The sequence below is a fragment of the Chelmon rostratus genome, chromosome 12, assembly GCF_017976325.1.
Source record: "Chelmon rostratus isolate fCheRos1 chromosome 12, fCheRos1.pri, whole genome shotgun sequence".
NCBI classification, from domain to species: Eukaryota; Metazoa; Chordata; class Actinopteri; order Chaetodontiformes; family Chaetodontidae; genus Chelmon; species Chelmon rostratus.
This window is the reverse complement of record NC_055669.1, coordinates 21496348-21520230: the sequence shown is the minus strand read 5'-3', so window position 1 is coordinate 21520230 and position 23883 is coordinate 21496348. Positions and strand designations below refer to the sequence as shown.

Here is a 23883-nt window from a genome sequence, read left to right as displayed (position 1 = left end):
TGAGATCAGAATATGATTGTCTCTGTGGATTCCGACATCTTTCATAAAACCTTCCTGTGTCTCTAAAAATGGATTAGATTAGATTAGATTAGATTAGACTGGATGTGATGGATGAAAACATAGTATATTCCTTTTTGGGGATTTTTTAAAAGCTTTTATTGGTGTCTTAAACCCATATTAACTATTTCTTTATTATTTAACGGGCATGTCATCTTGCTCCTTGATTTCAGCTGCAGAAAAATTCTGTAATTTTAATTGAAATTAAAATTTAAAAAAATTGTGAGAGCTAATTATGATTTCAGCGCAGTTTCAGGATGGTGCAAAAGCTGTTCTGCCATGACAAAAACATTTGATATGAAATACAAAATGAATGTCTTTTTTATTGAAATGTTAAAAAAAATAAATAGATGAATTAAAATAATTTGGTATAAATTAAAGGCAATTTCAGTTTCAATTCCCCAAACTCTGATACTTTAGGTACAGAATCGGTGTTACTTCCTCAGAGCACAGAAAACACATTGCAGTCAGACATGCTAATTAGATCTGGATGGGAAGAAATGTAGTAGATATCACATTTTCTTGAAGAGTGCGTCGTTTATGAGCAAAATTGAAAAAAGACAGAGATTGTATGTAGACCAGAGTGAAGGTCAACGGCAAGGAAGAGGAAGAACTCTCAAAAAAGGGAAGAACCATATTTATGAGCAGTTTTTACTTCTGTGTTGCCTCTTAATTTAGTCTGATTGTTGCCTGAAAATACTCCACATAAAACATGCGACTAAAGACATCATGGAAGTTTGCCCCATGTCGAATTAAGTTCAGTTAATGAGGACGTTTGAAGAACCTTTTCCACAGAAAAGGGTTTTCCAGAGGTCAGTGGTTCTAGGTAGCTCCCAGAAGAGCTCCCAGAAAGCGATAGAGAGGAGAAAGTAAGCATGTTTATGATTCAGTAGGATGAAATACAACAAAACAAAGAATTACACACACTCCCTGGAAGTCAGAATAGGGAGCCCATTGTTCGGTGTTATCTGGGCCTTGTTTGTTTTCTATGGACCGTGAGTGACACTGGGGCTTTGTGTGTATTCCCATGCCTTGTTTGGTTTAAACAGAACCACGTGTGCTTGTAAGTTTTGACATGGCTAACACGCCCTGCGCTGCAGTAAACCCTGTGGGGCTAAATAGGACTTTGAAATATTAAACATGCACTTCATAAACTCCTCACGGTTATACATTTCTTCGAGCTGATGCGTCATAGCTATTGAAGTTTCTATCTTCATAAACACTGGTTTGGGCGAACATTTTTTCACCATTATTCATGCTTGTTTTGTGGTTCCTGGGTGTCCTTCGCAAGCGTCTTCTGAGTCCCGGAGCTGTCACTAAGCTGCTTTGGAAAGTCCTGGGGGACGCCCTGTTAACGGTGGATAATAAAGTTAATTGTCCCGCCTTAACTTTGTTCGAACATTTTCGGATGAGATTGCCTCACAAGGTTTCTGGATTCAGTATCTTGAGAGGCTGGATCGCGAGACGAAACGAGATCCAGGCATCTGGTTGAAGCATCATTTATTTGAAAAGTGACTGCCTGCAGAAAACTCGCTGTGTTTTCAGTTGATCTACTGTATGTAATCAAAAGAGAAGTGAATCCTTTTAAATGTTAGCGCCGTGGGACTCGTATTGCCCAACAGCAAAACACAGTATGCAACTAGGCTGCGGCTTTAACGTAATTATGCGAGCGGGCAACTGCACGTGCTCACCAACGTGAAAACACAACACCGAACTTTCATCACGAGCTTTCTATATGAACGTCTGTATTTTGTCTCTTCCACAGGTTCAAGTGCACGCAATGCTGGAGTCGGACATTTTGAGCGACTGTCTGGCGAGGCAGCATCTCCACAGCTCTGCCTCTTCTCACCAAGGAAGCAGCTCACCTTTACCGAGCTTAGATGACTTCACAGGTAAGCACAGATGAAACGGTAGCGAAAGCAAATAAAAACATGCGTTCCGCCACCGACGCCTCTCTGGAAATTAGTTAAAACAACGAAAAGGGTAAATTGCCCCAACACCTGGGCTGTTTAGCTGTCTCTTTCATTTTCCCCCATGGCCTCATTTGCTCCTTTTCCTCTCCCTCCTCTCCCATTCCTTCGATGATAGCTCATCATGCCAGTGTTTACCTTGTCCAATTACCGGGCACTGACTGTGGGCAAGTTGGCCCTCTTGCCGCCCGTCCTTCAGCTTCTCCAAACCGGTTTTCCAGCCAAGCCCCCCCCCCCCCCCCCCCCCCCTTTCAATGGCTGAACCGGGATCAAGAAGCTGTCAGGTACACTGAGGCTCAGTTGGCAAAAGAGAGGGGAGAGTGTCCAGGAGAGCTGTCCATGTGTATTACTTCAGACTACTTGCAGTTTTACCCAGAAGACTTTGAGGGAAAAGCCTCAATCGGCACACTACCAGCTATAGCCTATGTTTATTCAAAGTGAAATAAGCATGTCAGTGTTTCATTTTGAAAATGTCCCAAGAGGAGTTTCTCCTTATCAGAACTGGCCAAGTGTTAAAACCTGAATCCAACTTTCTGACTGCTACGTATATACCTGTGTGTGTACATTAATGTGTGTAAACTGGATATATGGCAACATATGCTATCATCATCAGCTACCCTTAAACTCTGTGTCAAAGCCAAGTGTTGAAAGCCCTGCTGATGGCAAGCAGGTATTTGTGTTAGAGCCTTAAATGAACACCACTAAAAAAACTATTTTTCTAGCACCAAACACTCCCTGTAGGCTTCAAACGTGCCTCTGAAACGTTTGTAGCTCGTTCCTTCCCTGAACGGCAGCTGTACTCGGCCTGGATTTAATCTTTTACAGGGGATTTCACTGGCGACCCAGTTTTACTGCGAATATTAAAATGTCCATAGAAACTTCTCAAACCGCTCACATCGACTTCTCCTCTGTTCATGCCTTTGCTCACTGTGTTCAAAATACCTGTCTTTGTGGCAAAATAAGCTAAAATAAGGCTAAATATAGCATCTGTCACCTGCTGCCGCGGCTAGCCGTTTAGCCGTTAGCTTTATCAAAAAAGCCTCTATGTGTGCTTTAATGCTGAAACAATAAGTTGATTAGTTGACCAACAGAAAATTGGCATGATGTAATAATTTGTAATAACTTTATTAATGACAAGCTCCAGCTCTTTAGATGTAAAATCTGCTGTAAATTATCTGGAGGCTTTGGGCTGTTTGTCTGACAAAACAAGCAATTGAACACATCTCACTGGTGTTTGGTCAGTTTTGCTGAACATTTTTAACTATCTTCTGATATTTTAAAGCCTAAATGATGAACTGATCACTTAAAAAAAGGGACAAATCCAGAATTAAATAGTGAAAGATTAGGTGTGTCCCTAGCTTGTTTACATTAGCAAACAACAGAAACAGCGAACTGTGCTAGCAGCAAGCTAGCCATGTGTTTAGCCATATTTTGTTGAAGATTAGAGTGTTTTTGAACAAACTGAGAAAGGACATAGAGCATAGAGGTGGAATATATGCTGCAATAGCAGTTTTGGACGTTTCTACGAACGTTATGATACTGTTTTAAGTTGACTAGCTGCTGGACTCCATTGTAGCTGTTATAAATCGAAGTTAATTGTGGCTGTAACCTTCGAAAAGCAGCTACCTTCCAAGCCTACACGTGGTTGTGGACTCAAAACATAGATTTTCAGTGTAATAATCCTTTAATAAATCTGTCTCTCTTATAGGTGTCTACTCAAACAGCAGCACCGTCCACAACAGGGGAAATTCTCAGTTTCTCCCCCCATCAGCAGACACCTGCTCCAGGTATCAAGATTTGGAGGGAAACTTTGACGCCAACAGCCCAATATCTTCACTAACAAGCCCAGGGAGCATGAGAGAGGGGTGAGTTTATCAATGTGCGAGTGAATCAATGAAGTTAAATGTGTGGCATCCCAAATGTCAACTCTTTATTTATATATTCATGCAGGGGAAAATGACTTGTGGGCGTCTTCAGCGATGCTGCAGTTGCACATGTTTGCCTCTTGAAACAGTTTTTTTTATAACTGCCTATTAGATGTTGAGTGCTTCGTCCAGGTGCAGCTCCACAGTAGTAGTTTCAGGAGGGACATTGTCTTGTTTATTTTTCCCATTTAGACTTCTCTGTCCAGGATTTTGCACTTGTTTTTATTGCTTCGGAGAGTGACGTCACCATTAAGAAAAAAACACTTTTCATACAGCTGTTAAACAATAAATTAAAAGGAGATTTCTTGGAAAACGGGGTGTTTTACTTAATGATGTACCCAGAGGCAACCTTAAATGGTCAGTTCATCCAAATCACAAAAACACATATTTTCCCACTTACCCCTAGTGGTGTCTGGCAAGGTTTTGAGTTATCTGCTGCAGGGAGTTCTGCTGCCAGCCCAGTACAATGGAGCTGAATGGGATTTCGCTTGCATTTGGCAGTTTTCATTTGGAGCTATTTTCTACTGAAGTTAAAAATAGTGAAAGCTGACCACAGTTTTCTGCTCTTCTTTGCATGTGAAATCAGGTCCTAAAGATGTTCACTTTTCAGCTCTTCACCTTAAAATCTTTATTCATGGATCTCCTGTGTATTAAAGTATTTTTTAAACCGCTGTCCAACACTTCTGAGCAGTTCCTCCCTTTGCTGTGTCAGACCCAGAAATCCTGCTTCAACCTCGGATACATGGCCACGACTCTAAAGATTTCACAGTCACTTTGCTTTGCCTCTCTTGTCTGGAAAGCACATGCCCATAAACAAGGAGAGAGATGTGAGCTTATGCATTCTTGAATAAACCAGAGACATTATCACCAGAGATGGAGTTATGGCTTTGTGGTTGCACTGATTGAGTACTTGGAGGCCACAGAACTTATGTGTACTGTAAGCTGAGACAAATTTTGTCTAGCTCGGTATAAAAGTAGAAGTGAGACTAAAAAGATACAGCTGACAGCCTCCAGGGCAGCAGTTTCTGGACAATGTGGCCTCAAATCATTGGTCATTGAAGAATTCCCTGTAAACTAACTTTTATTGGCACAACAGTAACAACAAAGGCAGTCTGTCCAATAAAAGAGAGTCGATAAGGGCCAAAATAACATTTTTGTGGTTTAATAAATGATATAAAATCTTCACATATAATGCACATAGTTTCACGTGAAATTGTCCAGTGTTTCCATGAGTTGTTTTCAAATGGGCTTTAGGTCTTGGCAGACGAGTCAAGAGGAGAGTTAAGTTGGGTTGTTCTCCCCAAGCACAAATCCAAACATATAAGTTTGAGCTCGAAAGTTTATTATTGACCTTGGAAACAGCAGTTTGAAAGAAAATTTAGTAGCGTAAAGCCCACTTTCAGCCTTATCTCATGGCCTTCATTCTGAGGAACATTTCCAGTAAGTGAATCTTGTGCTAAGAATTTTTTGTCAACATAAAAAAGGGACTTGAAACGATAATAAACGATCATATTGTTGTTGCACTATATGAGTGCACTGTTCAAACAGGCCGTCAAAGTTAGCGGATTGTGGTCTTTGGAAAATTCTGTGTATAAGATGCATTCAGATGACGGAGAAAAACACATTCATGGAAATCTGCCCTGACATAAAGGCAGTTTTGAAATTCAGGATTGGGGTTAATCATGTTGAGTTAAAAAACTTACTTATGTCAATTTAAGTTAAAATAAGCTGCAAATTGCACACATTATACTGACATTTGCCCAGTATTTTCATGTTATTTTCAAATGTCCATTCGTTCTTAGCGGATGTGTTAAGATGGGTTTTTCCTTTCTGAGCACAAATCCAAACCCAAAAAGTGCTAGTAATAAAATTCCATTATATTGTTGTTAAATTGTGTTTGGACCTCAAAGGCAACTTGAGAAGCCTCAATAGTTGGAGCAAAAATAAATGATAGTGATAAATATCCTTGAAAGTACTTGATTTTGCTTCACTTCTGTCACCTGTTGCAGGATTTCACCTGGATTTCTAGTCCACAAAGCAAATCCATATTAAATAAACCAAAATTCATTTAATATGATGTTGAGGTAAGAGCTTAGGTATCTCTCTGTTTGAGGACATATAACTGTACTTGCCTAAATTCAGCATCTCTCAGCCTCCATCTCCTCAAACTTTGCAGCCAGAGCTTCCATGAAGCTATGCACAATCTGTCCATTGACGTCTCTTTATAGAGACTGAGGATGTCATAGAATCCCACTGGTGCCCGCAGTACACGACGGCCTGCCAAAGCCAATACCAGACAAGCACTTGTTTTTCCCCCGAATGACTTAGCGAGACGTTAAACACGTGAAAGTAAATTATCTTTGCTTCACGGCGCAGCCGGCATCAAGCTCTGACCTCATAGCCAGGCGCGTATTTACTCTGGCTGAGGCGAGCCATTTTGACTTCTTTTAATTATTTAATACTTGAGGGATTCAGAGGCCCGCGCTAAGGCTTGTCCATCAGCGTGTATTTGTGACGTGCAGTGTTTGTGTGTTTTGTGGTCGAAGGTGGGTTGAGAGCTGGATTGGCTCTTTGGAGCGCCGTGTCCATCAGATACAGGCGCACTAACCGGGATGGCTCTCACACAGAAACGTTATTATACAATTTGCAGGAAAGGGAGGTAATGAAGTTTACTTTGCAGAAGCTCTGAGTGACACCGGATCCAAATAGCCGGTTTAACTGAAATGTTTGACATGTCCACACATTTTTGTATTTACTGTATCTCTGACATGCAATAAGTCGACTCTAGTTTCTCTAAGCACTTGATTGGTAGCACTTAGATCACATTAAATCTCCGTCTGTGTTACACACAGTGTATTCAACATGAGCCTCTGTGATCCAGTAAATCTATATCACAGAAATGCTCCAGCTGCTTTCCTCTGCCAAAAACTGAAAGCAGATCAGTTTGGGTGCTCAAGCTGGCACCTTTGGTAAACCTACTCATCCCCTCCTCTGATCCGTCAAAGTGTGCTGCTATTAAAAAGCAGCCGCAGATTACAGCAGGGTTGCATACAGTACAGCATAATGTGCATATAAACATGAGAGGTTGAAGGATTCTTCTCATTCCCGATATAAGGAGGGCAGCTGGCTGTAGTTAGTCAGAAAGGGGGGTGGGGGGGGTGAGTGATGAAGGGGTTTAGCTGGTAAAATATGATCAGAGAAACAGTTTCCTGAGGTCGCGCTGACAGCCGCTCCCTCAGGCGTGGGCTCTCTGTTAAGCTCATGCATCTGAGAAGTTTGGGCACACCGGCCACAGAACGACAGATCGGCCCAGCAGGGCCACGCACGGCACAGCTCAGACATCTCAGCTATGTTGTTGCAGCGTCGCAAGAATGTAATCCGTGGAACAGACGCGGTTGTTTATAGTTAAGGTCAGCTCCGATGGTTCTGGGGCCACCGAGGGGAATCTAGAGAAGCGTTGAATTCTTGGGGCTCGGAGTCATCGCGGCACATTCGCTTCAACAGTCGTACTATATCAAAGCCCACTTTGTTTACCTAATCCTATACAAAGCCTGGTCTTTATTACCTTGGGAAGCCACAGCCATCTGTAAGTTATATCAGTTTGGGTTTCAAAAAGTCTTTCTGATTAATTTTAGGCTTTTATTGTGTTTCTCCACTGAAAGCGTAGACTGTTAAATTAAATGTAAAAGCATTTGACATGGGAAATGGGTAATAAAGAGACCCGGGGATGATAAATGATAGATATGTAAAGAAATCTCCAAACATTTCCTTTTTTTATGGCTGGTCAGATGCGAATATAGAAGGCGCTCGGGCCAGCAGCCATCAGTATCTCTGACAAGGCCTGACTTGTTTATGAAGCCCACTAAAACCCTTCCAGCAGAAACCAAGGCCATTTGGCTCTCTGGGGACCAATATGCTACAGTACATCATCCTGGAGGGTTCTCAGGCCACATGAAATGCTGAGAGCGAGTTCTTTGAAGGACGGGAGGGGGGGTTCAAATACCATATTGGGGGTGGGGGTGGGGGTTCAGCTGCGTATCTCCTTGGAGAGATATTCGGCTGCCTTTCTTCTTGTCGACTTGGCTCCACTGACTCACTCGTTTCCATGTTGAGTCAGAGTGTTTGTGCACAGTCAGCACATTCTTGCAGCGTAGCGATGGATACAGCTCCACACAAAGCCCGCCTACATTACCCCCCCTGAGGTGGAAACGCTTCCTTATATAAACTGTACTGTTTGTACACGAGTTTAAGTATTTACATGTTTGTGTCTGATAACACAGCTGCTGCCACGCTGCCAGCTAACGGTTTTCAGCATAAAGGACTGCAGAATACTTGGTCTGGGTTTGATTTGAGCAGAGGATTGTGCTAAACTTCAGTTAAACCTAGTTTTCAAATAGCTACGCCTACATCAGTTTGGGAGAGTTTAAAATCGAGCCTTATCCTCTGATTAATGATTTGCCCAAATTGAAGAAAAACATCATAGGAATCCCCTTAAAAGTAGTAAAAGTGAGTGAAAAACATAGTTGTAAAAAGAAAGTGTTGTTTTGAAATTGTACGATCTTCTGGTCAGCTGTCACATTACTAATAATTTGGTTATGAGACTAACATCATTTTACCATAAGTGCTGTTGGCTCAGCGCTGGAGCTCAGAAATCTGTGGTGAGGTTAATAAGGCTTAAGAAACGCTGAAGTCATCTCTGTGTGACAGAAACTTTAAACAGTTCAGCAGGAGTGAAGTTGAAGCCAACTCCAAGAAAGTTAAAAACATTCTTATAAAAATGCAACTGGGTTGTGTCAGTCACATGTCAGTCGTCGAGGAGCTTTCATTGTCTTTCATCCACTTTAAAAAAAAAGGCTTTTACTTTGAAAGTTGAATGACCAAATCTGTCAGTTTTCATGTAGCCTTGTTTGGCCTTAAGTTTAGTTTAAATTAATTATTGCGCTTGCCAAGAATTACATGAGATGGTTGATAACTCCCTCATTACTGTAATGGTAAATATCAAGCTACACCCAGCAGCTGGTTAGCTTAGCTTAGCACCAATGCTGGAAATAAGGGGACACAGCTACTCTCCTTCTGTCCTTTGTGGCTGTTGCTATGCCTGTCAAGCTTTCTGCTCTCACGTGGCACGCATGTGGTTCACAATTACGTTAGCGGATTGCAGATAGCGGTACTGTAAAGCAGCGTCTCATTTCCAGCTCATGACCATTTTGGCATCTGGAATTACAACTGTGGCAAGAAGATTTTATTAGCTGTAGCTGTCACAACTGGTGTGAGCAGGAGAGGAGTAGGGCCCAGATGGAAATGATGGAGGCAGAGCTGGTGCAGATCAGTGATTGATTAGCAAAAATCAGATTTAAAGATTACAGGAGCATGAGGCAGGCAGGTAGGTACAGGTGACAAACAGGTAACAGGCTTGAAGGAACTAGAATCAAACAATAGAGCAACTTTGAGAAAATGCCAGGAAGTGGATTAGTGTAATGGAGAAAAGGCTGATTTGGGAATGAGGTGCAGGTGCGGACACGGGTGAGGGAGCGCAACCAACTGCAGGCTTATGAGAAGTGGAAACAGGTGTGCGGATGGGTGGGGCAGTCAGGTGATGAAAGGGGGGAAAGTCTGAGGACATCTAGTGGACAGCTGGAGGATGGCAGGTCTGGGGAGTTGGACAATGCAGAGCCTGGACGAGCAAACAGGCGCTGTAGACAGGGACCAAGAGCGAAGTGGAGGACTGGGGTGGTTCAACGCCATCTGCAGCTGACTTGTTAATATTTCAAGCTGACTCATTTTAAAGTAGAATCCTGCCAACTGATGAGTTTGGATGAAGTTGTTGTAAACTTTCCCAAATCCAAGAAGGACAGTGCCGCTAACGCTAACTCACTTTGCCAGGAAGTCCTACATAATGAGTGTGCCTCCATTAACAATGCTTTTTTTTTTTTTCAAAAGCAACCCGTAAAGCATTGAAATAATGTAGTATCAAATGCAGCAGGCCTTAGAATTAATGCTGAGTTAGGTGACTGCTTGCTAACTAAGCTAGCTAGCTTAGCATGCTAACGTTAGTAGCTCATGTTAGGGCGGACAAACACACTGTTTAATCTATTCCTTCTCATTTAAATCTACGTCCATCTGTTACTTTAATGTTTGAAGCAACAGCATTTATGAATATAACAGAATGTGATAATCATGGTTGTATATCTCTCTCTATATATATATACTCACATGAATTTTCATGTTTGGGCTCTGAGTGATTCAGCTAGCTGTTGTTGTGCTGCCAGCAGGAACAGACCAACACCGCTGTTCAGCCCAGCGAGCTCCTCGTCAGACCGAGCAGACGTCCAGCTGCAGGGCTACCACAAAACCTACAGCCACCAACAAGTTTTCTCACAGCAGCAAGGTACTGACAGAGCTCACAGAGCACGTGTCAGCATCGTCAGCCTCACCAGATCAGTATGCTGCCTGCTTTGGTCGTTCATGACATTCATCATTTCTGTGCTTCTCCAAGGATGTGTGTATGGAGAAGGAAAGGCGGGTCAACCAGTCAGCGATGGAGGCTTTGAACCAGCCAGTTACTTCACAAACCCCGCAGCCTCTCACTCTACAGGTAAGACAGACAGACAGCAGAGTAATGGCGTCCATGTGCACCAGTCACAGTGCACCTTGGCTGGTCAAAGAATGTCTGAAACCACACCTTTCAGAATGTCAATCTCACATTCACACCCACCTCACGCTGTGATTGGCCAGCTGTGCTGAGGTGAGAAAGGAGCCAGGGTATGAACTTCTCTCTCTGGCGCTTTTTTATTTTTATTTTTCTGTCATTTTTCATGTGAACATCTGAGTGCAACACTAAGATTGGATTACAGGAGAAACTGTGAAAATGTGCTCCTTTATCACCATATAACCATGAGTGCACCTCTGCCTTCGAGCGAATACATTTGGAACAACTATAAACACTTTCATATGATGTGTTCAGACAACACATTGCATGAACTAGGCTTAAGGGCTTAGCCAGCTAGCTGGATGAACTTTGAGTCTGTCAACACAGGCCCGTTAAACTCCCATTGTACATTTTCTTAACTTGACTGGCTTTATCCGCACTGTGTATCACACAGAATCAGTGTAAGTCTGAGTTGCACTGTGTGCCTCACTGTTTTTAACCAAAACTAATGTCACCTGGTTGCAAACCCATAAAGGAAAGACTGAATCATTGATTGGGCAACAACCATTCTGGAAACTCTTCCATTAAAACAACACAGGGTACGGCAGCTAACTGATTATGGTGATTAAACATCAATTATGAGAATAACTGCAGGCCCACTGTCCTTCATTAAAATAAAGGAGCTGCTTTGAAATAATGTATTAATTATCTGTTTTTCTCCTTTCAGGATTTGACATGTTGCAGGACCTGCAGGGCCAGGCGGGGGGCGGTTACTCCATGTCTCCCTGCTCAGACGACAGCTTCCTCTTCCAGGCAGGAGGCATCGACCGCTGCCTCAACCAGATCTACTCAATCTACCTGGACTCATGATGGCCACCCAGAACCAAAAAAACTGAATCAGAAGCACTTTGTCTTCCTGAGGACATAATGCAGCATGTACGATGTGCAACGGCAGACAATCACAACAACAATATACTGTATATTCAAGACTGAGGTTGACAGATTTGTTCTTATTCTTAACAGATGTGAAAAATATGTCAACGGGAGTTTTAACGGTACAAACTAAAGTACAAAAGTGACAAGAGGCAGAGCTTCGGGCAAACTGGCTAACATGAACGGCCAAAGAGGAAATCTGGTCAAATTATGAATGTAAATAGCAGTGACTTTTTTATTCAGAGATGACCACAGCATTTGTGATCTGGATAGAAGGAGCTATGAGCTTTATTTGCGGTTTGATCCACACAGAAAGTCAGATAGCTGGCGCTGCCGCTGTCGTTAAACTCAAAAGTGAGTTTAATTCTGCCTCCACAGCAGCTTCGCCTCCAGGAAATGTTAAACCAGCAACATTTGTCTGTTGAGTGGTTCCCAATCTACGAGCGATGAATACATCTGCTAGTGTTGCAAGATGACAAGATGAGAAGATACCCAAGAACAAAACAACACAGTTCTGTTTCTCAAATTCTATTAATTCTTCTTGGCTTTTCTCAAATTGTCGCTGTTTTGAATAAAGTACTGGACAGTTTTTTCATCTTTGGCCAAGCAGCATCATTTTAAGGTGTCACAAGCCAAAACGGTTGGGAACCATTGTGTTGTAATAGATGACGTGTTGCATTTAGCGGTCCAAGCAATAGAGCAAGGAGCAGGTCAACAGTTTGGGAGATGTGCTTATTGTTTTCTTTACGAGAGTTAGATGAGGAGGGCGATAACACTCCTGTGTCTGCACAGCCAAGAGGCAGTTAGCTTAGCTTAGCACAAAGACTGGAAACAGAGGGAGACAGCTAGCCTGGCTCTGTGTAACGGTAGCAAAATCCCCCTACCAGAAACTGTTAACACATTATATTTTGTATTATAAACAGGATATAAATTGTTAATTAGTGGACGAGAGATACTGGTAGGCAGATTTTGTTACCTTTTGACAGTGCCAAGCTAAGCTAAGCTTCATATTTACCGTACAGATGTGATAATAATAATAAAGAAAAAGAAGAAGAACTGCAAGAGCGTGGAGAGTAGAGGAAACTGTAGTGGTGCTGCAAGCAGGCATCTTAACGACTGTATGGAAATATAATATACAAACAGTCAGAGTGGATGAGTGTGAACGGCTCCTGGGGCTAAAAAAAACCTGACACACAGAACAAAAGGAACTGCACTAAAACATATCGTCTGTGATTTACATGTCATGGACTGAGGGGTGCCAGCAGATACATTTCAATATGTGTAATCGAACAGCGATCAAGACGGTAGCATAATCTCCTTTTTTTATATTGTTTCTTTTGTTGCTTCTGCACAGTGCCTTTACATGTTTGTTGTATAGTTTCTATCAGTGTTATATTCAGCGAGAGGGAGGCGTGCATTGTTTACAGTAAGTTCTCTGCACTCTTTTCTGTCTCAGCACAGAGACTTTAAGAAAATGACCAACCAGAAAATGTTTACACTGATTTTGTAGCAATTCAGAGACTTCTTATTGTTGTCATTGACAGTGTATATAGACTGTATAAAAATGCACCAGTCTTTTATATCTAAATAAAAAAAACCTGTTTGTATATTTTTGTGTTGTTTAGTTTTAGGCCTTCAACTGATCTATACTTTTTTAATTAAGTCAGTTTTAGTTCTTGTTTAATCAGCTAATAGTTATAAAATGTGAGAAAACTGCCCCTTTCTAATTTCCCAGTGTCCAAGATGACATCTTCAAATAGCTTGTTTTAACAGAAAAAAGTCTAATATATATATATATATAGTAAGTATATAAGTATATATATAAGAAGTAAGTCCTCATGTTTGAGAAACTGGAATCAGTGACTGAACAATCAAAATAGCCCTCTTGTCCATTTACTCATGAATTATTCAAGTAATCATTTAATTTCAATGGAAAGCGTTTAAATCTCTGCTCATGTTTTGAGCCTGTTGATTGCTGGTTAATGCTGCCATCTACTGGTCACACTTTTAGAACAACAGCAGAGCTGCAGCAGAAAGGTTCTTTTAATATAACATAAGTAAAGTAATAAGTAATAAATGAAAACTAAAGTCTTTCCTGCAAACCTAACTTAAACCAAAAACTAGAACCACACTTGGTCTAAGTCCAGTAGATACTGCATGTCTTGTATTGGTGTGACAGTGTGCTTCAATGTAATTGCATACGGAATGTTTGAAAAAAACTGTACAGTAAATCTATATAGTACACAAACCCATGTGATAATAATAGTAAAAATAAGATAGAATAAGGACAAAAATAAAGACAATGCATAACATATGACCAGTGGATAATAAAAAAATATATGAAAAATAGATTATATAGAATGCATATTATCAAGTAAAATACAACAATTTAAAAGAAGTGCAGCAGTGTATAAGTGTGAGGCAAAGTGCTGGAGTTTAAGGCTTGTATCAGGAACTCATAGCTTTGGCTAAACTGAAGAGATATGTTTTTAGCTTTCTTGCTGCTTCCCTGAAGTCTATAGGTTGTGTGTTCCAGAGCTTTAGAGCATAATCGACAAAGGCTGCATCCCTGATTTTCTTTCAGTTTTTGCTGGAAACCGCCAACAAACCAGCAGCAGATGATCGCAGCGTTCTTGAAGGCAAATAGTGAACAGGGGAGTTAGTAAGGCAGCTCGGTCCTAGTCAATTAAGAGCTATGTATAGAAGGAGGAGGACCTTAAAATCAATTCTGAGTGTTACAGGAAGCCAGTGCAGAGCAGCTAAAACTGGTCTAACGTGCTCTCTCCTCTTGGTTTTGATCAATAGCTGCAGAGATTTGAATGAGCTTGAGTCTCTCTGTGTTTTTTTCAGTTGGCCAGTAAATAATGCCTTACAGTAATCAAGTTGGTTTCATCACCTTGTTGATGTGGGACTTGAAGCTGAGTGAGAACAATAATGGGCCAAGGCAGCCCCCTTGTGCAACCCCAAAACAGATGTTATGTTTTCCAGACACACGATCTACAAAGCTGGTGTCAAACTGTTTCCCTTTGATGTACGTTTGAAACCAGTTTAACACACAGTCAGAAAGACCAACCAAATGTTCAAGACGATTGATTAAGATGTCACACTCAACGCTGACCTTATTTTCATCAGAATTTAGTCCGAGGTCACTGTTTTAGTCAGAGCAGTTTCAGTGCAGTGGTCTGTTCTAAAGCCTCACTTAAATTCCACCAGGATGTTATTTTCTTTAAGAAAGGAGTTCATTTGCACTGAAACCGTCTTTTCCAGTATCTTATGCTGACTGGAAGGTTAAATATCAGCCTATAGTTGGTGAGTGCATTACTGTCTAGGTTGGGTTTCTTTAGTAATGGTTTTACAGCAGCTGTTTTAAACACATTAGGGGAAGATGCCTGTTTGCTGACCGGTTAGAGCTCAGTTAATGTAATGCAGGAGAATTTTCCCATGTTTTTTTACAGGGTTTGCTGATGTAGTTTACTTTAGCAACAACGCTGGCTCTTATTGAAATGATTTTGTTACTGAAGAACGATGAAAGTTCTTCACGGTTTGATGCAGAGAACTGTGGACGGGTGTGGGACGTGTTGAGTGGTCGGTCAATAGTGGAGAATAATATTCTAGAGTTCCCAGCATCCTCTGCAACAATCTTGGGAAAGTTGTCCTTTCTTGCCAGATGTATTGCTTTGTTAGAGATGGTCATGTCTTCTTTGTATATATTACAGTGAAGTATGAGCCCAGTTTTCCTCTCTTTTCTTCCAGCCGTTCGACAGATTCTCTTAATCTCATTAGCAGTGTTATTATTTAACCACGGGGAGATTCTGTCAGTCGACCTCTTTTTAGTGGAGAAACAGCATTTAAAGCAGATGACATGTTGAAATGTTCAACCATGTCATTCAAAGAGCAGTCATAGCTGTGTGACTCAAATGATCTCAGAATATTCCAATTGATGTTTCTTCTTCCCTCATGATATTGTCAGCAGAGGCCTCAATACTATGAAATATACATTAGCCTACATGTATATTTCATTACATTACATGTAAAAACAATATAATCCATTTTAAGGGTTAAAGCAACAAAGGATTGTTGCTTATACTCCAAACACGCTGGTTTTTGTATTAATATTACTGCTGTTTTAATGTGTACGTTGCATTTTACTGCTGTAGATGTTAAAGGTTGAGCTCATTCTACTTTATTTACTTTTTTTTATATCCCATATACATTATTTATACTCATGTGTCTCCATTCATTTTGAGAGTTTGGTGAGGGTCCGTTCAGCCACCAGGGGGCGCTCTGAGGTCAAACCGCTGCGGCAGGTCAGTTCAACTGCGCTGAAGTCTGTGAGGCTGAAATCTGTCAGCTTCAATCGCAGATAAACCCACCTTAGCTGAACACTGTGTATGAATAAACATCATAAACACCCTCCCACAGACACACACGCAGTGACTGACTGCAAGCTGTATTTCCACATTCCGCTGGGAGGGAGACACACCCTCGGATCCGGAGGAGGAGAGCTTCAGCCGGGACAGTTGATGGGATGCAGAGAGGAGAAGGACGCCACTGCCGTCGCTGTGTGTGATGTTTGAATCCTCAGTGAAAGTTAAAGGTCACCTGAGCGTCTGACAGAGAGCACCAGGGCTGCAGCAGACATGCCAATCACAGGTAAGACATGGTTTTAATTCACTGCACATGCGGACTGTCTCTAACAGGTGTGTATTCATGTTAGGAGGCGTTTTCTTTGTGTTTCTGCATATTTGTGAGAATCACACACAGGTTCTTGCAGTTATAACTTGAAATTATGTCAGTATGATGTGTTTTGTGCAGAGCTGTAGCCAGAAACCGAGCAATGCTGAGGTCATGGGCCCAAGACCCCCCATTGTCCTTCAGTTCCCTCTGAAAATTTGACCACATACCAAAAAAGTGCTTTAAATGTGTGTTTTTAATCGTTTTTTTCTTTACATTTTATTAATTCAACCAACCATTAGTTAGATTATGTTCTGTAAAGTTTAGTTCTGTTTAAAAGACCTCCCACTCTAGCAAAACTGTGAATACTGAATTACTTTTAATTCCTTTTCCTTAAATTAGTACATTTTAATGATACAGTATACAGGATAAGAGAATCAGCCTTTAAAACACCAAAACTTTCAGCTGCCGGACACTAAACATTCCCAAATTCCCCCAAAGTTCCCCTCTGTGTCCTCAGCGTGCTGCAGCTGCAGCCCTGGTTTAATGTGTGAATATGTTATGATGAAAAGTTGTATGTAAGGAGAATGGAAACCGTTATTCCAGAGGAAGCTCTGCTGCCAGAGAGGATGTAGCAACTCACATTGTTAGTGAGTGAGATCATCCACGCTGTCTAGATTTAAACCTTGCTCCTCTCGCTGGGCACTCACACCCAGAGAGGAGACGATCCATGGAAATCCTTCTGTTTGGATGAAGGGCCTTGGCTCTCACAGCTCTGGCTCTGAGGCTCCGCAGAGCTCAACAAGCGTCCCTTGAGCTGTGTGTAATTTCACCATCCGAAGATCAACTCGTCCGTCAATATATAGACTGAGACAAGTCTGCAAAAACCTCAGCAGTGAGTCGACTCCCACCTTTAGACTGTGTGTTATCAGACTGAGATGGGAGTTTGACTCCTCAGGCATTAAATTATCTTCACTGGTGAATGCATGGAATTAGCAACACATCCAAACTTTGCTCATATAAAGTTGTGAAAATTTGGACTAATCGAAGCAAATTATTGCCTGCATGCAACCACACAAACCCAGCTATTTCCCTTTTCCTCCTCAGAGTGACCAAGCTTTGAATATATCGTCTGCTGATAGCTATCAGTTAGAACAGAAGCTTTTTACAGTGCAGAGCAGCATGCAAATAAATACTGAGTAAAAGGGCATGAAATGCTGTGTAGTATAAATAAACACAGAGCATTACATGGTACATTTTGAGATTAAACTTTGAGCTGAACAAAGACGAAATGCAAACACAAGCTTGTACCCCCTTATATAAAAAAATCTTCATTGTCTTTATCACACATGCAACAAGAGATTGTTAAGGGTGCTTTATAAATAAATTTCACCCAACGTGACCTCAGTGAGGAACAAACATGGCCTTTCTTTTTCTATTTTCTGGAGGGGTTATGTATAAATTCCAGCTTCACCACAGAAATGAACGGCTACACAGAACGAGTAAAGTTTAAAGCTGCTATTATCAGTATCACTTGGCTTCTTGGATGTGGAGGAGGTCGCTCATAGTGATGAACCCACAAAGAATTATCATCAGCTCTGCAGCTCTCAGCACTGCGGAGCTTTTCGGAGTGATATTTAGCTCATCGCCTTGATTTTAGGGCCCATAACTCCTCTGACAGTGGAGCATTTAGCTGCTGAAGATAAACCGAGCTAAAACAAGAGATAATATTGGACTTACATTCATCAGGTGGACACAAACACGACTGCTAATATTACTGTTGCGCTGTGTCTGCTGAATGTGGGAATAGCAACTGTTATAACTGCTACACCAACATCAGCTTGATGACATCAAGTTGATGTTGGTGATGATATGTCTTAGCTTGCTGTTTTAGTATAAAGTCCTATTTAATTTAATGCATACTATGAATTCACACCGTGTTGTTTAACCATTCACTAATGGGCATTTAAATGGAGCCAGTGAGGTGCAGGAAGTTGAAACAGGCCCACAGTATCAAGCAGGAAGTTTTAATAAACGTCTCACTCAGGTTTTAAATGACAGGGTGATTTGTTTTCTCTGTAACAGGTGTGGTTGTGAGGTAATGATGGAGATCACAAACTGCCGTCTATAATTTTGTGTTCTGATGATCATCTGTCAGATCCTTGTTCCATGTTCTCGTCACTGTCGTGGACTGTGCTCCATTCACTGTTCAGCTGTGATGGCTGTTGTCGCTCATGCTAACCAGCCACGTCTTCCTATATTTATCCCAAACAAACTGCTGTTCGGCTGCCGGAAATGTAAAAGCCGTTCTTTATGAAGTATTCCTGCATTGGCTGAATAACTGTAATATCTATTTAATGAGTGAGTTTGAGCAACAAGCAGACATTTTTTGATATTAGCATAAAAAATCTGAGGTTATTATTTTGGGTTAGGGTTAGGTCACAAGGCAGTCTCAATAAATAACATATACTTCATACACGCCATATTTAATCCTTCCGTTTCCTCTGTCAAACACTCTGCACATGTTGGATATATTAGATCACCTGTTCCAGACACAAAAAGTCAGCTCAAGTTTCTGTCTTTTGACACACACTTCCTGCATTTGTTTGAGAGACTTGCAGCTCTGCTGATGTTTTACGTCAAGGATGAAAATCCACGTGTGCTCTGGTTTGCTTGGGGCTCTTTAAGAGGAGCAACATTTGTTTTTCGTGCAAGTGTAAATCTGAGCAAAAAAAGCTTTAATCTGTGTCTTATTAGTTCCTCTTGGTCCATAAACTTTATACTGATGATCCCACTCACGTAAAAATAGCGTTCCTAGCCCACCACTTTGGTCCAGAAATATCTTGTCATGAAAGTTTGTACATTCATGTCCTCATGAGGATAAACTGTAATAACTTTGATGATCCTTTAACCTTTTATCTAGCACGATCATCAGGTCAAAATTTTAATTTGTCCAATATTTTGTTTTTTGACCAAATGACCTGCAAAAGTAATGACATTACATGAGCCTCAGCTATACTTTATATCGCACCAGTGGTGGAAGAAGTACTCACCTCATTTACTTATGTAAAAGTAACAATACCAAACTGTGAAAACACAGTTAAAGAAAACAACAACAACTGCATTCTCAACCTTATTTCAATAAAAGTAGAAAAGTATTAGCATCAAAAGATGCTTCAAGCACCAAGTAGTAACTTCATCTATAATAATATTACATCATATTTTATCTATTGATATGTTGGATCAAATCATCTGAGTCTAAAATGTAACCAGCAAAGTATAAATATAAGTAGCATAAAATGGAAAGTAAGTACCTCAAAATTGTACCCAAATACAGTACTTGAGTATCTGTGTAGCATATCTTTTGTCCTTTAACTGATTAATTGTTTGGTGTAGCTGACATATGCAAATACCAGTCTTACTTTCATAAATCAGTTAATTGCAATAAAATGTTAGACAACAGTTAAAAATGGCCATTAGAATTTCCCAGAGCCCAAGACGACATCTTCAGATTATGTTTTGACAGAAAATCAGTCCAAACCCCCCCCAAAACCCAGCAAATATTCACTTTTAAGAAGCTGGAACCATGTGGATTTTGTGCATTTTGCTTCAAAAATGACTAAAGGTGAAGGGGTGATCACGTATACGCTCCAGCTGACCACGGTCGTCCTGCTTAAACCCTCCACTGGTAATGAATTGGCCCGGTTGTTGGGGAGTTAGCACATTCCTGCCTCCAAACTGTAGAGCAGCTTTCAGCTCTATTGTGGTGGGTGAGGAAGTCTGATGTCACGACTCCCTCTCTTTCTGTCTCTTCCTGCCTGCCTAACATGTAAGTCTTTTGGAAGAGGCAAGCCTTGTTTATGTCGACCACATATGCTGTTAAGTTCAGGCAGCGTCAACAAGTACACAGGAGTTTTTAGGAAGTGACCAGCAATTAGTTTTTTATGTTTCCAAGCGCAGGTTTTCCCAAATGTTGTCATGTCACGGTCTCCCTGCAGGACACACGGCAGGAATGAAACCTGAGATTAAAATAGTCATAGAGGGGTAATTTCTACTACATGAAATTACAGTGAAATTAGACAGTGTCACATTATTTTGGGGACCTTCTCAAACCTCATAATTTATGCCGTATTCCACATACTGTATCTGTTTTGATGTTTTCTGCTTTTTGGCTTGCGTGCTTGTTCCTTTTAATTTTGCAGATGAAAATTAGCTTCGTGGCTAAATCTGGTACATTTTCAAGTCCCTGATAAACAAAGCCAAGTCAAATAAAGTTCCTTCCAGGTCCATGCTACCATCTGCTGTTCATGCATCCGTCTGTGTATGTAAAACCTTTATGGTGCAAGTTATTGGTTGCATTTTTTAATTACTTGAGCCAAATATAAATAGGTACAGGTTTGCAGTCTATGTTATTTAGACAAGCTTGTTGAACTCGGTTCCAGTTTTACCTTCGAGTAATATTTATATAACTTCCGTCTGCCAATTCACAGCACAGCCTTCACCTGAAAGTCACAGTAGCATCTGTTTCCTCTCCAACAGCCAAACACTGGACTCCTGATCCCGAGTGACCTACGTCACCATGCCAACTCCCACGATCCTCACGGCAACCAGGAGTCCTCAGAGAAGTTGCTAGGTTTACAAGCCCATTTACATCTGTGTGAGCTTGCATACTGAAAAGTGGATCCCCTCCAGGACTGAGCGAGAGAGACCAGGAGGCAGGTAGGGCTGCCTGAGAAGGAGGCAGGGGACACCATAGTAGGAATATGACACGATGAAGTCACATCTCTGTTTTGTGTTTGACTGTGTTTTCTGTTGCAGAGATGGTTCGACACCGGGGGACCCTGCTGATTTTCATGTTGCTGGTGGAGACGGGACTTGTGGGTGGATGTGTGTGTCCAGCCGCCACCATTTTGTCCCAGTTTCCCTCTGAGGTTCCTGCTGATGCCTGTTGCTTGAACTACTCTGGCTCCACTTTCAGCCATGTGCACTGGTCTGTGTTTACCAATGAGACAAACATAGAGACACTGGATCTTTCTTTCTGTAATATCAGCTCTGTTGATATGAGAGGCAAAGAGACCTCTTCACTGCAGAGGGTTTACTTAGATCATAATAGACTAACAACACTGCCAAGGGAGTTTCTAGCTAGCCAGCCCAGCCTGACGGAGGTGGATCTGAGCGGGAACCAGATTCAGGAGCTTCCTGAGGGTTTCCTTCAGGACTCAGGCAACCTCCAGAAGCTGTATCTGCAGGGAAACCAGCTACGCTTACTGCCAGGCTCTGTACTGCAGAAGCCCAGTTTACAGAGGCTGGAGCTGGATGAGAACCCCTGGGACTGTTCCTGTTTGTTACTGGAAGGACTGGAGGAAGGCAGGAAGGTTAACAGGACCGCTAAGCTGCAGGATCTGGTGGGAAACTTGACCTGCGTCTCTCCCAGGCACCTGGCCGGCAGGTCTGTGTTGTCGGTGAGGCTTAGCGATGCGTGCCGCCCAGCTGGCCTCACAGCACTCTTCATTGTGCTCCCTCTTGTCATCCTCTCTGCCTTGGTGCTCTGCTGGTGCTGCGGCAGGAAAAGAAAGAAGAAAGACACACCTTTAAGCACCTCAAAAAAGAGAGCCTCAAGCTCCAGCTGCAATGGCCAGAAGCATCGCAGAAAGCAGCAACCTGCCGCCACTGAACAGAATAAAGCTGGACACTGTGTCAGTGAGGGGATCCTGAAGAACCAGCTGCTGCTACGCCCAGCAGCCACCCTCCTCGGCAGCACCAGGGACATCTATGAAGAGGTAGAGATAAGGTTGGGCTCAGTGGAGTCTATTCCCCGAGCATCCTCGCGCTGTTCCAGCTTCACAGAGGGGAAACAGGGCTCCCGGGGTCCCGACGGGGCCGGCAAGGCAGACCTGGATGCAGTCAGTGTGACAGAGGTGATGAAAGACTCAGCTGACAGGGAAAAGGCTTACCTGACCCAGTCCACTGAGTACTACAGCCTGGTGCCCGGTATCGAACTGGAGGACTCAGACCACGGCGAATATGAGCATGTCAACCTCTCGTGACGCCATCTTAAAGAAACAGTTAAACATGTTGGGACATACACGTTTGTTTTCTTGACAAGAATTAGTTGAGAAGATCTGCACTGCTCACATTTTTGTGTTTTAAAAGCCCTTAAAACCTCTTGTTTATTTGCTAAAATCACACACACACACACACGCACACGGTCTATATTAGACAGCTAAGCTGAGTTCTTGACTGTTAAACTACAAACTAAACATGTTTTTTTAACTTAAAGCTCCATTATGCAGGGTTTGGGGGACATACTAACTGAAATATAATATTTCTAATTATGTTTTCATTAGTGTATAATCACCTGAGAATAAGATTCGCTGTGTTTTCATTACCTATATGAGCTCTTTATATCTGCAGAGGGAGCAAACTGGGGTCAGTTAGCCTAACTTAGCATAAAGTGTGGAAACAGGAGGAAACAGCTTACCTGACAGTCCAAAAATTAAAAATATGCCTACTAACACCTGTGAAGGTCAATGTGTGACACATGTGTACTTCTTATTTAATTTGTACACAAATTCAGCTAGCTGGAAACTACCGTAGCTGGTGAGCTAACCACTAGCATGAAACCAGGAGCACTGCTCAGTCACAATAGCTCTTTCTTTATATTTCTCTTTAGTTGGTTGTTTGCTACATCTGCCATTTGTTGTCTTCATGATTTCATTTGTGAAAAAAGCTGGAAAATCTACAGTAGCTAGCTTACTAAGTGCCATTGTGCTGCAGGTAAGGTTAAATAGAGGCAGATGGTGCAACACAGCTACTACGCTACGATAGCTTCCTCCATTTTCTACTAAGGTCAGATTCATGGATGGCAGCTGTCAATCGAAATGAACAGATTTTGCCATGAAACTTTGCTGCTTTAATGACTGGTGTGATTGCACCTTTACAGGTGTTTGCACGCAGATTTTTCAGTTTGAATGGAGCTAGGCTAGCTGCCCTTATGCTGTAAGCCTCTGGGCTCCAGCTCCATTAGTAACTCACAAATGTATCTAACTCACACAGGCTTGATTAAGCAAGTTAGCTGAGTTTTTGACTTTAATTACAAAATATTCAACTGTTTTTAATGTAAACTTTGATTGTTGTTTATTTAGTCATTAATATTAAATGATATAGTGCTAGGTTTTCAGTGGCTTTATAGCAGCTGTAGCCTGGGGGCAGTTAGCCTAGCTTAGCTATCTTCATCATTTTGCATCTATCTTCTCATCTAACTGTCAGACAAAAAGAGGAGAGGCATATTTCCTAAAATGCCAAATTATTTCTTTAAATGCACTAAAGAAAGAGTGTGTGTGTGTGTGTGTGTGTGTGCGTGCGTGCGTGCGTGCGTGTGTGTGTGTGTGTGTGTGTTGCAGAACAAGTAGGTTATCTATTGACACAGAGACAGCCTGGTCTGACCACTGTGGTATCACAATGTAAGAGGAAGTGATTTAATCCGGAGCGTTTCCTGTGGGACCTGAGGAACGTAGTGATGGTTTGAAAGGGAGGCCCCCTTTTTTCCCACTGGAAAAAATTAGCAATTTTAAAGACACCATGACACAAAGACATTGAATCTGTTTAATGTTGCACTCCATGCAAACGTACACTTCATATTGTTTTCACATCTTTTATGAAGAACAGGACAATC

The 23883-nt window shown here is 41.7% G+C and overlaps 2 protein-coding genes across 3 annotated transcripts in view; both read left to right on the top strand.

The window, feature by feature from the left end:
* LOC121615230 (zinc finger protein GLIS1) overlaps positions 1 to 13096 on the top strand; it is a 45141-nt gene extending 32045 nt beyond the window's left edge. Inside the window, exons 5-9 of one of the 2 annotated variants that reach the window (XM_041949495.1) lie at positions 1823 to 1949; positions 3736 to 3892; positions 10225 to 10340; positions 10449 to 10547; positions 11329 to 13096. In XM_041949495.1, the coding sequence (XP_041805429.1) occupies positions 1823 to 1949; positions 3736 to 3892; positions 10225 to 10340; positions 10449 to 10547; positions 11329 to 11471 (642 nt within the window). In that variant the 3' untranslated portion in view covers positions 11472 to 13096. Of the gene's footprint in view, positions 1 to 1822; positions 1950 to 3735; positions 3893 to 10221; positions 10341 to 10448; positions 10548 to 11328 lie in introns of both variants that reach the window. The other variant, XM_041949493.1, reaches the window with a different exon arrangement.
* A 2978-nt stretch (positions 13097 to 16074) lies between these two features.
* si:ch211-106k21.5 (leucine-rich repeat, immunoglobulin-like domain and transmembrane domain-containing protein 1) lies at positions 16075 to 23463 on the top strand. The gene is made up of 3 exons (XM_041949816.1): positions 16075 to 16187; positions 20748 to 20927; positions 21027 to 23463. Exon 3 carries the CDS (start codon positions 21029 to 21031, stop codon positions 22253 to 22255), a length of 1227 nt encoding a protein of 408 aa, XP_041805750.1. The 5' UTR covers positions 16075 to 16187; positions 20748 to 20927; positions 21027 to 21028; the 3' UTR covers positions 22256 to 23463.
* The last annotated feature ends 420 nt before the right edge of the window (positions 23464 to 23883 follow it).